Source organism: Barbatula barbatula, assembly GCF_947034865.1.
Source record: "Barbatula barbatula genome assembly, chromosome: 12".
Taxonomy (NCBI): Eukaryota; Metazoa; Chordata; class Actinopteri; order Cypriniformes; family Nemacheilidae; genus Barbatula; species Barbatula barbatula.
This window is the reverse complement of record NC_136775.1, coordinates 6,219,006-6,233,769: the sequence shown is the minus strand read 5'-3', so window position 1 is coordinate 6,233,769 and position 14,764 is coordinate 6,219,006. Positions and strand designations below refer to the sequence as shown.

General features: G+C 37.8%; 1 protein-coding gene across 1 annotated transcript in view; it reads right to left on the bottom strand.

Moving 5' to 3' along the window:
• The window catches only part of adgrb1a (adhesion G protein-coupled receptor B1a), a gene marked incomplete at its 5' end in the record, with an annotated part of 54,177 nt that extends 39,946 nt beyond the window's left edge, over window positions 1-14,231 (bottom strand). The window contains 4 exons of the mRNA XM_079469420.1: window positions 88-192; window positions 583-657; window positions 1,739-1,897; window positions 13,514-14,231. Of these exons, the coding sequence (XP_079325546.1) occupies window positions 88-192; window positions 583-657; window positions 1,739-1,897; window positions 13,514-14,231 (1,057 nt within the window). The remainder of the gene's footprint in view (window positions 1-87; window positions 193-582; window positions 658-1,738; window positions 1,898-13,513) is intronic.
• Between the last annotated feature and the right edge of the window lie 533 nt (window positions 14,232-14,764).

Here is a 14,764-nt window from a genome sequence, read left to right as displayed (position 1 = left end):
CTATATGTGAAATTGTGGGTGAAATGGTGAAGTGTGTGTTTGTGCATGTGTAACCCCAAGCAGCAAAGGAGGCTGATGTCATCTTACCTGCTGGGGAAGACTGCTGTCCGCTGCGCGTCTTATCAGAGTCCTCTCTTTTACGGCTGTCCACCGATCGCAGTGATTGGCTGCGAGTGCCTAGTCGGCCTTTGCCTGCAGGATGGGGTGGGGTTAGCAACTACAGTCGACTTCTGATTGGTGCTGTGTGACCTGTACAACTAAACCACCATCAGCCATGCTTGGGATTTTTGTGTAAAGTTTAACTAAAATGTGAGCTGAGTGTGCAACTCCGAGCGTGTGTGCGATCTGGAACCGTGTGCTTTGAAAACTGAAGAAAAACAGTGTTCAGGAAGTGAGTGAGATGGAGCGAGCAGTGGATGGCAGATGAGATATAAGCAGATCATGCTGAATGGACACACAGACAATCAAGGTGAAGGTGATGGCCTCGACCATGGACCGAGTTATTGACTCATGGCCTGCGTACAGACTAAAGTGGAGATCTACTCACTACAGTCACATTCGCACTGTCAGTGGTACTCTTACCAAGCATGGCCTCCTGTACTCCATTGTATTTCACTGGATTTAAACCCTTGCCCTTAGACGAATACTGCCTGTATCCTAAAGGTCCAATGAAAAGCACACAGAAACGGCTTATTCTATCATCAGTCTATTTTTCTATGATCACATTATGATTTTGGTCTGTCATTCTGTCACACAACACATCGTGTTTACCAGTGAAATGTGAATAGACATGAGATTTCATCCCAGAGGAATACTCTGATCTTCATTTTACTCTCTTAAAGGTGAAGAAATCTAAGGAATATTTGTACTAAGGAAACATTTTTGTCTAAGATGCTTTCCCTAAAATTGTTTGGTTACAAGGGAGATTATTGTTGACATACAGTAAACACAGAGCTACTGTATAACATAAAATCTGGGAATCAGAGGTCAGATAATTTGGTTTTCTGAAATAAACACACATGACCTATTTTTGGTCATTTTTAATGTTACTCTAATGTTATAATTACAGTCACGAAAAAGAAAGAAGAGACAAATTCAAAATTATTTTGAGATTTTTTTACTTACTATTTACACGTATTTGTTTAGTTAAAATGATACATTTTGTTTCATTCTGTAAACTACTAACAATATTTCAGCCAAATTTCAAACAAGAATATTGGTTAATTTTGCATTTCTTTGCAGAAAATGAAAACTGGAGAAACGGGTCAAAATAACAGAAAATATCCTGTATCATTTTTCAGACCTCAAATACTGCAAAGAAAACAGGTTCATATTCACTTTTAAGCAATTCAACAGGAATTTTTGTACAGGATTTGGATGAAGTTTTATCACTCATGATGTTTGATTTTGTTAAAATTCATCAGACCCTCGACTGCAATGGCCACAAAATTTGCGACAGTACAATATATTATGAGACTTTAGCCTGGATTTCACAGATAGCGTCACATGTGAGATTAAGTGGGTCCTGACTCCTGAGTGGCATACGACTTTGGCAAAGCCTCCATTGAAACCCTAAATAATCTCATTACTATGAAAAACAATTGATATGATAAAAAGAATTTCCTTTGGGACAAAGTGAGTAGAAAGAGAGAAAGCGAGAGAGTAGTGAGGTAGAAAGATGTCTGTGGTTTTGAACAGATGAACAGTCACATGCATACATGCACAGAACACAACTTACCGATGCAGGACTGTGCGTTACAGGGCCGCCCTTCTTCCAGAACGCCCTCGCAGAGATACGCTTCCTCGGGAGGTGATTGACAGGTGCGTGTACGCGTCTGGACCCCACCCCCACATTCGCTGCTGCACTCCGCCCAGTTGCCCCACCCACTCCAGCCACCTGTATTGAATCCCCAAATACAACATTACCACATACAGTCCATGTGAACTCATCTCCCAAGCAAAAAACATTTATTAATACATATTCAATATGCAAATTCAATTTCCATCCCTGCAAAGCAATTATGTTCGGATTTCGTAATCTATTATGATGGTACTAAGCTGTAAGATTGGACCCATAAATACCAGTAGGATATGAGTCCTAGCATTCTGTTCGCTCATGAATGTTTAATATCAGACATTGCTGCCCGTCTGATCCCAGAGGCTCTGACATACTGTATATGTATTAATCTGCATGAATAGAACATGAAGCTGGACCATGTCCAGTTACAGACATTTTTAACTACTCACAAATCAATTGTACGAGGGAGAGTCTGTAACTCTACACTCAGTGCAGCATGGACTATACAGAAAATAAGAATAAAGACCTAGAGAGAAATGGAATGGTCTAAAGTCCTCATTCGCATTTATACGAAAATGTATAAAAAGATTGTAACATTACATGCAGAGGTGTTAATATTGACCAGGTGGAGATCAGTTAACTGTGTATTGATTAATTAACCATATTGACCTTGTAGATCAGTTAGTGTTAATTATAAACACATCAGATAAGAAGAATAGGAGAAGTCCTAAAAGAATGAATAGAAATGTATTCCATAAATGTTGTGATATATGTTTAATACATTTAATGTTGACATTTTATGACTAATTATGACAAATTATTGTATATTTTAGGTGTAAAAATATATCACAATACAAAAATACACCTACAATATGTATTGTACATCTATGCCGCAGCTTTTTCACAATATTTCACAAAAAAATCCTTTTAACCCTATTGGTTGACAACAAGTGCATACGTCAACATATATGTAATATTTTTAAACGCCCCTTTTTTGCTTTAGAGCTTTTTCTTAAAAGTTATCTTTCTTTAAGTGATAGTTCACATAACAATTACAAACCTGTCATCATTTGCTCACCGTCTTGTCACTTCAAACCTCTATGACTTTCTTTCTTCCACAGAACACAACATATTTAAAAAGTGTTGTTAACCGCACCCATTCACTGGCATTGGATTTGTGTCCTTACAATAGAAGTGAATGGGCTGTTCGGTTACTTTCTTCAAAGTATCTTCTTTTGTCCTTTGCGGATAAAAGAAAGTCATGCAGGTTTGAGGGTGAGTAAATAATGACAGAACTGTCATTTGACTTTAATTCAATTTAAGTCCTATTTTTCTGTGAAAATCCTATTCAATTATAATCATATAGTGAACCTAGTATTGTGCATTATATTAAATCGTGTATGTTACATTACACCGTCAATTGACTTCATTTGGGTGAACACAAGTCAATAACCTTGCCTTTTAATGTAAAGGTTTATGAAAAACCCTCCCTGACCTTTACTCAAAGTTGTGAGGGTCTCCAGGAGTTCTATGTATCTGTGAAATAACTTGCCTTATTTTCTAAACATATTCATAGAGGTGTATGCAAACTACTGTTTTGAAAGAATTTTTATGTATTTATAAATCAAAATCCACAACAGTGACCACAACATTAAGCGAACCCCTTCTAGACTGAGTACACTTAGTAGAAGCAACCTGCAAGCTCCAGTTAATACATTATGAAACATAAAGGCAAGAAAAAAACAATTTATGCCTTTTCTCGCAGTGCTGGTACAGATCTGTTGGCAATCGTGCGCTGAAAGGCAGAATCAATATCTATTTGTTTGAGCAGTATGAGCGATTAATGGCAAATTGTTTATTCGGATGGCTGAGATTGGCTTTGCCGCATGTTGCGAGAGACACATTTACCTGATCAAAACATAACAGATTTTAATCTTTAACGTCTCAGTCATGAATACACAATCATATGTTCTCCTTGCACAGCATGCGACAACCTCATGCAAAACTGAACCGGGCGGCTCTCAGCACGCAGTTCTGATTAATTCCATCCACCAATCAAGCGCCAAGTCACACGGCTTCATCAACCAATCGCACGTGGTGTAAACAGCATGTTTAGCCAATCCCTGCTCCACAGGGGGACACATAAGTAGTCCAAATCTGACTCCAATAACCTTCTTGACTTCTGTGCTGAATGACTTTAAACTTATTTAAAACTAATGAAACTCTGAACGTTGAAAATGGGTATGGCCGATAGGGACTTTGGGGCAAACAATCTTGAGAAAAGCGAATAAGGTAATACAATTTTGATAGGAAAAAATAATACTCAATTTGGAGATAAGATATTTTCTCTCTCCGTAAAAAACGATTGGTATAGTACGATCCCTTTTTGGCTCAATAATCACAGGCTGAAGGAGAAAGGGGTGCAGAATAATGTAGTGTTTCTTCTGTCTCCCCAAGGACATTTTATTATGCTTTCAATAATGTAGTGGGCTTTTCTTCAGTGGTAGCTGCTGGTGCATTCAGAGCCTCTACATCATCTTTAAGTCCTCATGTTTGTCCTCTGGTTGCCTGTTGCTCTCAGTTCTATTATTCTGTCAGTTTGCGCATTTTCTGCATTGCAGCGTTCACCAGATTTTGAGTGTTTGAGCTTTTGGAAATAGAGTAAATATATTTCCAAAATATAGATTCTCCTAGAAATCTTGAAAAATGTCAAATCGATTTAAATGAAAAAATAATGATCATAAATTAAGAGTACAGAACAATAATACTAATGTGAATAGCACATTGATAACACCTTCGACTGCAAAATGGAGCATATTGGCAAATCTGAGAGCAGTTTGAGAAATCAATAAGATCTATACTGTCAGGTTGTCAAGGTCTGATCCTCAGGAGGAAACCTGAACAGCAGGCCTGAATCCTCAAGGAAATCTTTATTTTCTCACCACTGAATCATATTGCTGTCTAGGAGAAACAGCTGAGATTTAACAACCACAAATGCCCCCCCCCGTCATTTTTTAATGCAGATCAAACTCCAAAAAAATATTTCACCCTATTTTATCATACTTAAATATTTGGCACTACATATATTTATTTGTCACAATTAAGTGTTTTCTCATTGCTTTTTTGTCTTCAAACCGTTTTGTGCATAAAGACACAGTGTGGGTCAGTGATGGAAAGCTAAAGATGGTAAGTGCTGACACCCAGAGGACACTGCCAGTCATTGGCAGTTTGGCACACGTGCAGCGAACAAGCGTGAGAGAATATGTGGCTGGATTTGATTAAATGAAAAAAGGAACATGTTAAAAAAATCATTTTTAATAGAGCTAAGAAAACATCAAGGAGCATTTGACCTTTGCCTTTAAGATATCTGAAAATCTTATTAATGTGAAAATAAAACATATAATAATGGCTTTGGGAAGTATTTGAGTAAAAGGAAATTAGTCATTCATCATCTCACACTTTTTTCTTTCTGCCCATTTCTCTCTGTCCATCTCTATCAGTGCTTCTAATCCAGTGTTCATTGTGTGTGTGCATTTCTGCAGCATCCTGCTTGGAATAAATATTTGAACAGCTGTGCTTACACATCTCATTGATTAACCTCTCTTCAGGGGCAGGAAACATAACTCAGGTCTTCTCCCCCTACCACCTCATCTAATCTTTCCCGTCTTGTGCCACAAACCATAAATGCCCTAGAAAACAATAAACACCTTAACCGTAGCTAAAAATTATCTATTATCAATAGACCCACTCATCGATTTTATCATACACTAGACTTGATTATCAATATATACATTATCCGTCAAAGTGACAATGTCACGATCACCATCTTATAACATGTATACTGCGCACTGCAGAAATCAACAGTATAACTCGTTATCGACAGGGTAGAACATTTACTTTAACTACAAAATATTGCCAGATCTGACTCCTTAATAACCATACCAATAAATACAGAATCGCTGGATGACATGACCAGCAACTTGGGCTCTATTTTATCTAACACATTAGAAGCTGTCGCACATATGAAGTCAAAAAAGATTAATGAGAAAAAAATAGCACCATGGTACAATAGCACCACTCGCGCCCTTTAAAGAGAATCACGTAAACTGAAGCGCAAATGGAAACAAACCCTATTAGAGGTCTTTAAAATTGCGTGGAAAGAGAGTGCAAACTGTTAAAAAAAAGGCACTAAAACCAGCAACGGCTGAGCACCACCATAACCTCATAGAAACTAACAAAAACAATCCAAGGATTTTATTTCGTACAGTTGCTAAATTAACAAAGAAACAGACATCACCTGACCTGGTTATTCCGCCGCACCTTGGTAGCAATGAATTCATCAAAATTGTGTACAGAGAAAATCGAAAACATACGATGCAAAATTGTCTTCAATTTGTCCATTTAAATTGGGAATCATCAAATCTAACGCAAGTAAATTGTGGATTACCTCAGGGATTGGTTTTGGGACCCTTGCTATTCCTTGTCTAAAAGACCTAGGCATTCTATTAGACAACAACCTGTCATTTGGAAATCACATCTCATAACAGAGCTTCTATCACACTACAACCCGTCAAACTCTCTAAAATCTCAAAACTCCAGACTTTTGAAAACACCTAGAATAACTAAATCCACCAAAGGGGGTCGAGCTTTCTCATACGTAGCAACTTAACTCTGTAATATCCTTCCCAATACTATTCGAGGGTCAGACACACTCTCCCAATTTAAATCTAGATTAAAGACGCATCTTTTCAGCCCCAGCATTCACTTAATGCCTAATATGGTAAATAAACCACCGGGAGACTGAATTTATTCGATATTATTTACTAGAATAATCTTACTTGTTCTATTAAACGCCAAAAGTGCTGTGTTTTACCTTTTTTGTGTTTTTCTTATTTTCTCCTGTAAAGCTGCTTTGGAACAATGAACATTGTGAAAATCGCTATATAAATAAATTTGAATTGAATTAGCCTACATAAAAGCAGCATATTTGGAGAACCTGTAAATAAAAGAAATGTCTATGAGATCAATTCTAAAATAAAAACAAGACCCCAAAAGAGTTTTACAAGCTAAAAAAATTAAGTAAAACTACAATAACTCTGACAGGAGATTTATGAAACCTAGTGATGTGCATAGATAGTAGATTTCTTATGTTTGTTGACATAATAGATATCTGAGATGATGATGACTTACAGCCAAAACACCCACAATACAACTAATAGACAGCAAATAAGAATACCGATGAACAATACGTTCAAACGCTATGTGGATCAAACTTAACTACTTACGGTAGACCTCCGCAAAAGACAAGAACTGTCGAGTAGTTTTCATTTAATATAATACAATTGATATACAATAAATAAATAAATTATGTTAATATAAATGAAATGTAAAATAAATTGTTACATTATGACCAAACACAGACCGGAAGTTAACTTCAGGACAGGTGTGTGCATCAATACCATCTATACCGCCCAACGCAAATAGTCTAACAATGGCCAAATATATGCCACACCTGGTCACTCCACATCAAATTATCCCAACAAAAATGTCACTATGTTTTCACATTTTCAGTGAGTTTGCTTTAAATTCACATAATGACTCATGATAAATAATGTATTCTCCAAATGAAACACACACATGACAAACTTTTCAGAAAAAACTAAATATCGTTATTTGTTATATTTATATTATGTTCAGTAAAGCATCAATTTGAAAAATATCCATTCGTTCTGCTGTTAACTTTCAGGAGAAAAGTGATCAATCACATTCACTTTCATTTGGTCAATAATGAGCAATTAATTAAACGAAGCGTTCAATTCTGACTCGGAGGCTCAAACAACAGGACCTTAGATTATGCGGCGCCAGATCTGTGAGGATCCTGATCAAAGCACTTCATTTCACTGCATTTCAATCATCACGCAATCACAAAAGCAGCGAGCACTCATTGGCGGAGAACACGCGTTAGCAGAACACGACCGAGCTCAGATTCCGGACGTTTCACTGATGAGCATGGAGATAAACAGATCAGAAGTACGACAGGGATATGAATAGGGGTTCGCTTGAACGTTCTTTGGTTGCAGGTGCGGGTCAGGCGAGACGACGTTTCAATTCCAAAGATGGATGCCTCTCCTCAACAGGAACAAAAGGGAGTGAAAAAAACAGAGCGTGAATCAAAACACCTTTGCTAAAAGGATCAGATGGGCCTTACACTTTTCACGGTCCTACAGATGAGTTGAAAAATAAGCTTTTCTTATTTCCGCCTTTGCACATCAATCTTGGGCAGAGAAACATCTGCTCATATGAGCGGAAGGACAGAAAGGCACACACAAATATACATATGAACACACTCTCACCTTCACTGCTTGGGTCAAAGATTGACAACATGGGTCATCACACTAGGGCTAAACCTTCCAGAACAGCATGTGACTATTTGATCCCCATATGCAATTTACAGGGCAAAAACCTTAAATGAACAAAACACTATGATGTAATTTCTTCCGAAGAACACAAAATAATATATTATGAAGAAAGTTTGTAATTTTGACAACACTGTGCACTTTTTACTTATTATAATTGTTACTTTTTTATGAACACAAAACCACAAGACATTTCTCAAAATACCTTTCTGTTACACAATAGAAAGAGTCATATACAGTTTTAAAGACATGAAGGTGAATAAATTACAGAATGTTTATTTTGGGGTGAAAACACAAAAAATATCCCTCAAGTTCTTATTGTCCCTGCTGAGAAAAGCAATAGAAAACAAATAAAAGCCAATGGTTTCCATTAAAATATCATTATGAACTATTAGCCTTTTCCATAAAAAACATAATGAAATTCCTTTTTGTGGTGTGTTTTGGGCATTATTTCTATATGAATTATCTGCAGATATCATACCAAAAAATACCATTACAGTTTCTATTAAAACCAATACAATTCCCATTATAACCATTATATCCATAACATTTTCTACTGTGTTTTGGACAGGGTTCTATTGTATTTTTCAGCAGGGTATGTTTATCTTAAGAATGTTTGGTGAAAAATGAGAGAATTAATAATGTAAGACTTACTTTTTGATAGTATCGTGAATATTGGTGAAGTTGGTGAAGGCTGTAGCCTTTTAAATCCAGCAATGGCTAAACTAATAAGTTAGATCGAGAGAATTTGAGAGATAATACAGTATTTCCTTTAGCCCCCATATGGTAGTAAACTAGATTAAAATTAGTTTGTAGATTGGGGACTTGACAGCGTTCACTCTGAGATAATGTTCCTATGGAAACCACTGGTGTGTCACACGTATGTTCCAAAGCCTAGATGCATTAGACATTCCTGCACGTGAGATAAAAATTCAAAGGCTAACTTTAAAATGTATAAAGGTCAGGCTTTACTTTGAGCATGTGAAGATCGGACGGTGGTACAAAAATTTGATTAGATGATTAGATTCAACTTTATTGTCATTACACATATACAAGTACAGTGTAACGAAATGTAGTTTAGGTCTAACCAGAAGTGCAGTTAGCAAGTGCAGGATATACAGTGAATAAATACAGGATACAATATTGAGAAAATATAATACAGTGGGCATGGACTATAAAAATATTTTGCAGTAGGTACGTTCTATGAAAATATGACAGTAGGTATATACTATGAACTATATATACAGATGGCTATATACTATGAACATTAGTTTACAGGTGGATATGAACAGATAATAATAACTAAAATAGTGCAAGTGACTTAAGTGTGCATAAATTATTGACATTGGCTATTAAAGTTGCAATGCAATAGGTGAGTTAATGCAGTCAATAGGTTGCAGTCCAGAAGATGAGTTAATGCAGTTAATAAGGTTACAGTGCAGTAGATTAGTTAATGCAGTTATTATAAAAATTCCTAGATTTTGAACTTTCCTGTACCGAGAGTTTACGCTGTGTAGTTTTGATCTTCTATTGGTCTCAGGCACTCACGCGACACGAATTCGCAGGCCAGAGTTCATCAAACTTAGACTTTGCTACACAGCGAAATGCGAAACACCGTTGGACGTGCTTGCGTTTGGAATGGATGGAAGTCAATGGAGGGAAAAGTCAAGTGTGAACGCGACATAATTCTCACAATTTCACTATTAAATATGTAATTTGTAACTAGTAATTCATTGCTTTTTCAGAGTAACTTGCCCAACACTGGTCCTGATATTGTTTGATTGAGTTTCATTGTAATTGCCATTATTCTCTATGGTGATTCTCATTAGATACTCATTACTGTAATTTTTTGTCAAGGTGTTTTTGCAGGATTAGAGCAATTACAGAAAATTACCACTTTGACAAAAACAAGGCAGTGTTACACACATTAGAGAGTCTGAGATGGGTTAAGACGGCTTCAGTCAGAAACATAACAATGAAATACAGATTTTACCAAACTAAAAATGCAACAACCTCCTGGAACAAATCCTTTAAAAAATAAACCCTGATGAAAGTGTGTATTAAATAACGCTAAACCCTTTCAGCAAAAAAATTTTTTCCTATTCCCTACATGCGTTTACAAAATACTAGTCATAGTCTTGCGGCTAAAAATCATACTTAAAACACACGTTCACACACCCAAACACCCACCTGACCTAAGGCATATTTTATTATCGAGCATAGTAAAACTGCTTAATTAAAACATGAATTTTTCATGAGTGCTGTGGAGGTACATTGGCAACATTTGGAGACACAGAGCGAACAAGACAGAATATAACAGAAAGAGCGGCTGAGAGAGAAAGGAGAGACCATCCAACAGAGATAAGGACCGTGCTGATCCCTCTCGGAGCAGTGGGAGCAGTTTCCTAAGCCATATGAAAAATAAAAGTACGCCCCTAGTGGCCAAACATGCACATAACGCACACCCCACATGCAATGAATGAGTAGGCTACTGCCTGCACAACTGCTTTCAGCCGTCTACAATGAAACTGCTCAGCGTGAAAATGGTCACTAGCCGCATGTAAACAAAAGAGTGAAATGAAAAAAAAACGTTATTTGTTAAACCTTGTTCTTGTCATTGAAGACGAAAGACTGCGGGGGAAGTCAATCTAAATTCCTTCGTTTAACAAGCCCTGCTATTATCAGCCCAGTCTCAATTCAAAGCATCTCACTGAGATAAAAAAATGTGCGCTTTCATCTCGCTTAACTAAAGCACATCGGTCCAAAATAAGGAAAAGTGCAAGTCATCTCTGCTGGGAACAACCGGTTTTGTATGATAGCTGTGATTTGGTCTCATAATCTGAGACAGAGAAATCAATAGCTGTGTTTTCATAGGCTGGGTCACATATTTTCCTAAATATATATTGTACATATATTAAATTATTTATTATGTGTTGAAATATATAAAATAATGCGGTCATATAGGTTACAATATATTGAGGAATACCTAAGAAATTGCAGCTTCTCATATATTTACATATATAAAAACATATTTCCAATTTATGGAAATGTTATATATTTATATATTAAAAAACAACAATATATTTATACAAATATAGTAAATTATGAAATATAGAATATTATACAATTTATTTCCGTATATTTTGGTTTAGCTAACCCAAACTGGCTATTAAGTGATGCAGTCTAGATCATCCTAGACCAGCTAAAAACTTGCTACAATGTTTCAAAACAATGCTACAACCTGAATTTTCTAACAGAAATAGTTTTTGCTTTCTCTTGTCACCTCACACTTTCATTCCCACTTTCATTTTCATTCTCTCTGTCTCATTCTATCTCACTCCATTTTCCTTCCACTCCGTCTCTCAAATCCAGTCTGTAATCTGTCACTGCTCTGAGCTGCGAGTGATGAATCCACTCATCTCCCATGATGCCTTGCCTCTGAGCAATGGGTCACGCTGGCACAATAGACACGCCTTTAGCATTTTAAGATGGAACACACACTCATCTTTTCAAGCTTTTTTACCCCTCCTTGAATTGTCCTCCTTGGCTTTTGAGAAAGGAACACAAAACAGGCCACACATACTGTACAGTGGTTAGCCTGCCATTAATACTGGCCACAGACTGATAGGTCCCAGAGAGCGACAATGTAATGATGCACAGCCTGTCTTTCAAAAGTCATCTTTTATTTGCCATCTAACCCCGGCCACTAATCCATCTGTTAGCTCAGCTGGACCTGCCTGGCTCGCCTCCCAAGCACACCATCAATTTATAAAGCATCCAGTCTTTATCTCCACCCACCCTCCATCCATCTCTTTATGTGACCTGCTTTTATCACTTTTTATCACAAGCTTCTACTTTATAACAATCAAAAATTCACAATCCTGCAGTTTTTTTTTCAGATCAGATAGGACACTGTGGAGATCCATCTGCCCTCTTAGGTTTTTCCACAGGCAATAAAAAGAAAGAGCAGAAGATCTACCGAAAGGTCACGCGGCACGATTGGTTGACTGATCTTCCAATCCCTTGGCTGCACCCTCTTCTAGAGGTTTCTGTGCTATATTCAATCTTTGACATAACATCACATCATAGCTCTGAACTCAGTAACCGGCCCCATTCCCGTTCAAATAATCGATCCCAAGCCCAGCGCCACAGCTATCCTGTGTCACTCTCAGAGCATGTCCGCTGCATCAAGTCTCCCACGGGCCGATCCGATATCCCCATCTGAACCCTCACAGGGACACACAAGACGCCAACAAACCAAGGTCACCCAGCTAGGACATATCAGCTGAAACCTAAAACCTGTCTCTTATCCCTCTTTTCTGTTTTAACCTCAGCCTGATCTAGGTGAACTCCTCAACTTTGACAGCATTCTATAGCTTTGCTGCTAAATTGTTTACTAATTTGACATTTATGCTGAGTAATCGACATTAATAACAGGTCTTGTGACTGTCTGAAATTGTCAAAAATACAAAGTTACTTGATTTGGCTAGAACCTGTGCATGCCAAGCAAATATGTAAGTGTATGGAGATGCGTCATGTCGGCAAATACCCTGCATCAACAAATTATTATGGAAATTTATGAAAAAAATCTACAGAAATTCAGAATTTATTCAGAAATCACACGGTGTGGGTCTAGATATATTCTTCTATATTTATATTAAAAGAGCAGTTCGCCCAAAAACTGTCTCCCTTAGTGTTCATGACTTTCTTTCTTCCGAAGAACACAAAATAAGATATTTTGAAGAATGTTAATAACCAAACAGCGGTGGCACCCATTTACTTTTTTTGTATGGACAAAGCAAGTGAATTGCTGCCATTGCTGTTCGTTCAACAACATTTTTCAAAATATCTTCTTTTGTATTCTCTGGAAGAAAGAAAGTCTTTCAGTTTTGAAATGACATGAGGGTGAGTAAATGATGACAGAATTTTCTGTTTCAGGTGAACTATCACTTTATCTCTTTCCCTACCAGCATTTTTTTATAAAGTTGCTAGCTGGCACAAGCATTGTTGATCAATTTCCCCAAACTTACATGGTTCTGTTAATATTTTCTTCTATGAATGTATGAACATGGACAATATTTCAAATCAGATATTATAGTCAGACAAAACCCCGTTTTATTTAATCTTCATTAGTTTGTTTTTATCTCTTCCAAAACACGGGTAAAAAATATTCTAACCCAAAAAGTGAGAATTTGTTTTGTCTAGATCAACTTCTAGAGAAAAGATAAAAACTCTGCGATTTAACAACATTAACCATTGAACCATACGGATTTCAACTAAACGTTAAATGTCAGCTTACCACTTGAGTCTACATCTGTTCTTCCCTCTTTCTCAACAGGGCTGCAGTTCGTCATATAGACTCCATCTCGATAGCATCCATTGGTTTCTTTGTTAGGAGGGGGGTGGTCCCAGCACTGGCATGGCGTCTGCATGATACCACAGGGCCGGTTGGAGGTACTGTAAGTGAGGCAATCCTCCAACCACTGGCACAGCATTTGACAGGCAGCCATGCTGGGGTTCCGCTTCCCAACCACTAGATACTCCACCTTAAATTCCCCATCCCCATTCCTAGACCCAGCACCCGCTCTGGGCAGCCCTTTCCGGATCTGCAGGAACTGTTTCCCTGCCTCCAAGAAAGCAACATGGGTGGAGGCATCACACAGTTTTACCACCTCGTCGAAGCTCTCCATCCCAAGGAAGGTTCGTGTCGTCTCCAAGAAAGAATCGAACTGAAAGGTCCGATGCTGCCTGGGAACGCAGTCTCTGGTAGGCTTTGTGATCTTGATGAAGATAGTGTAGCGCCGTGGGTCGGGGTTCTGCAGGGTCCATGAGCAAGGGGTGCTGGAAAATACAGTTGAAGAGAAAAAAAAGCCAAAGAAACGGCTCTGGACTAGGGTGGAGCATATGTCAGACTCGGGGCCGGAGGGGGCAGCGTTGAGCACATCCAGCCGTAGAAGTTGAAGAAGAGGCAATAGCAGGACCAACGACGGACAATTCCGTAAGAATTTTGATATCATGGCTGTATACGAGATAAAAGGTGTGCAAAAAAGAAGAGGCTGAAGATGTCAAACTATTGGCAAGTTATCTTGTGAATCTCTTGTTGAGAAGGTGATATTCTCGGATGTTTGCAGAACCATCTGGGCCGAGAAGGAACTTTGGCTCATTGATCCATTTTGCCGCCCATGATGTCACACAGCCTCAGAGAGATCTGCAGGATTAGAAGACAGAAAAAATAGCATTAGCCAGACTTTTGCATGCAGAAATTACATTGCTGGGTCACATTGAGTGAAAAGTACTGCACCTGTGCCACACATCGAGAAATAACTCTTTGTTCCCTGTAAAGCAGTCACATTCAACAAAACGTCACCCTCAATCTTGTATTTCATCAGTGAGTTCAATAATTTGTCCAATTACGGGCCAATCAATTACAAAAATATGAACACCTGCTGTCATTCATTATTTCCAGTGCATTTGCTTCATGCCAAAATGATCAATAGCCCCGTCCTCAACGAATCATTAGGCTAAAAGTGGATGGATCATCTGTTGAACC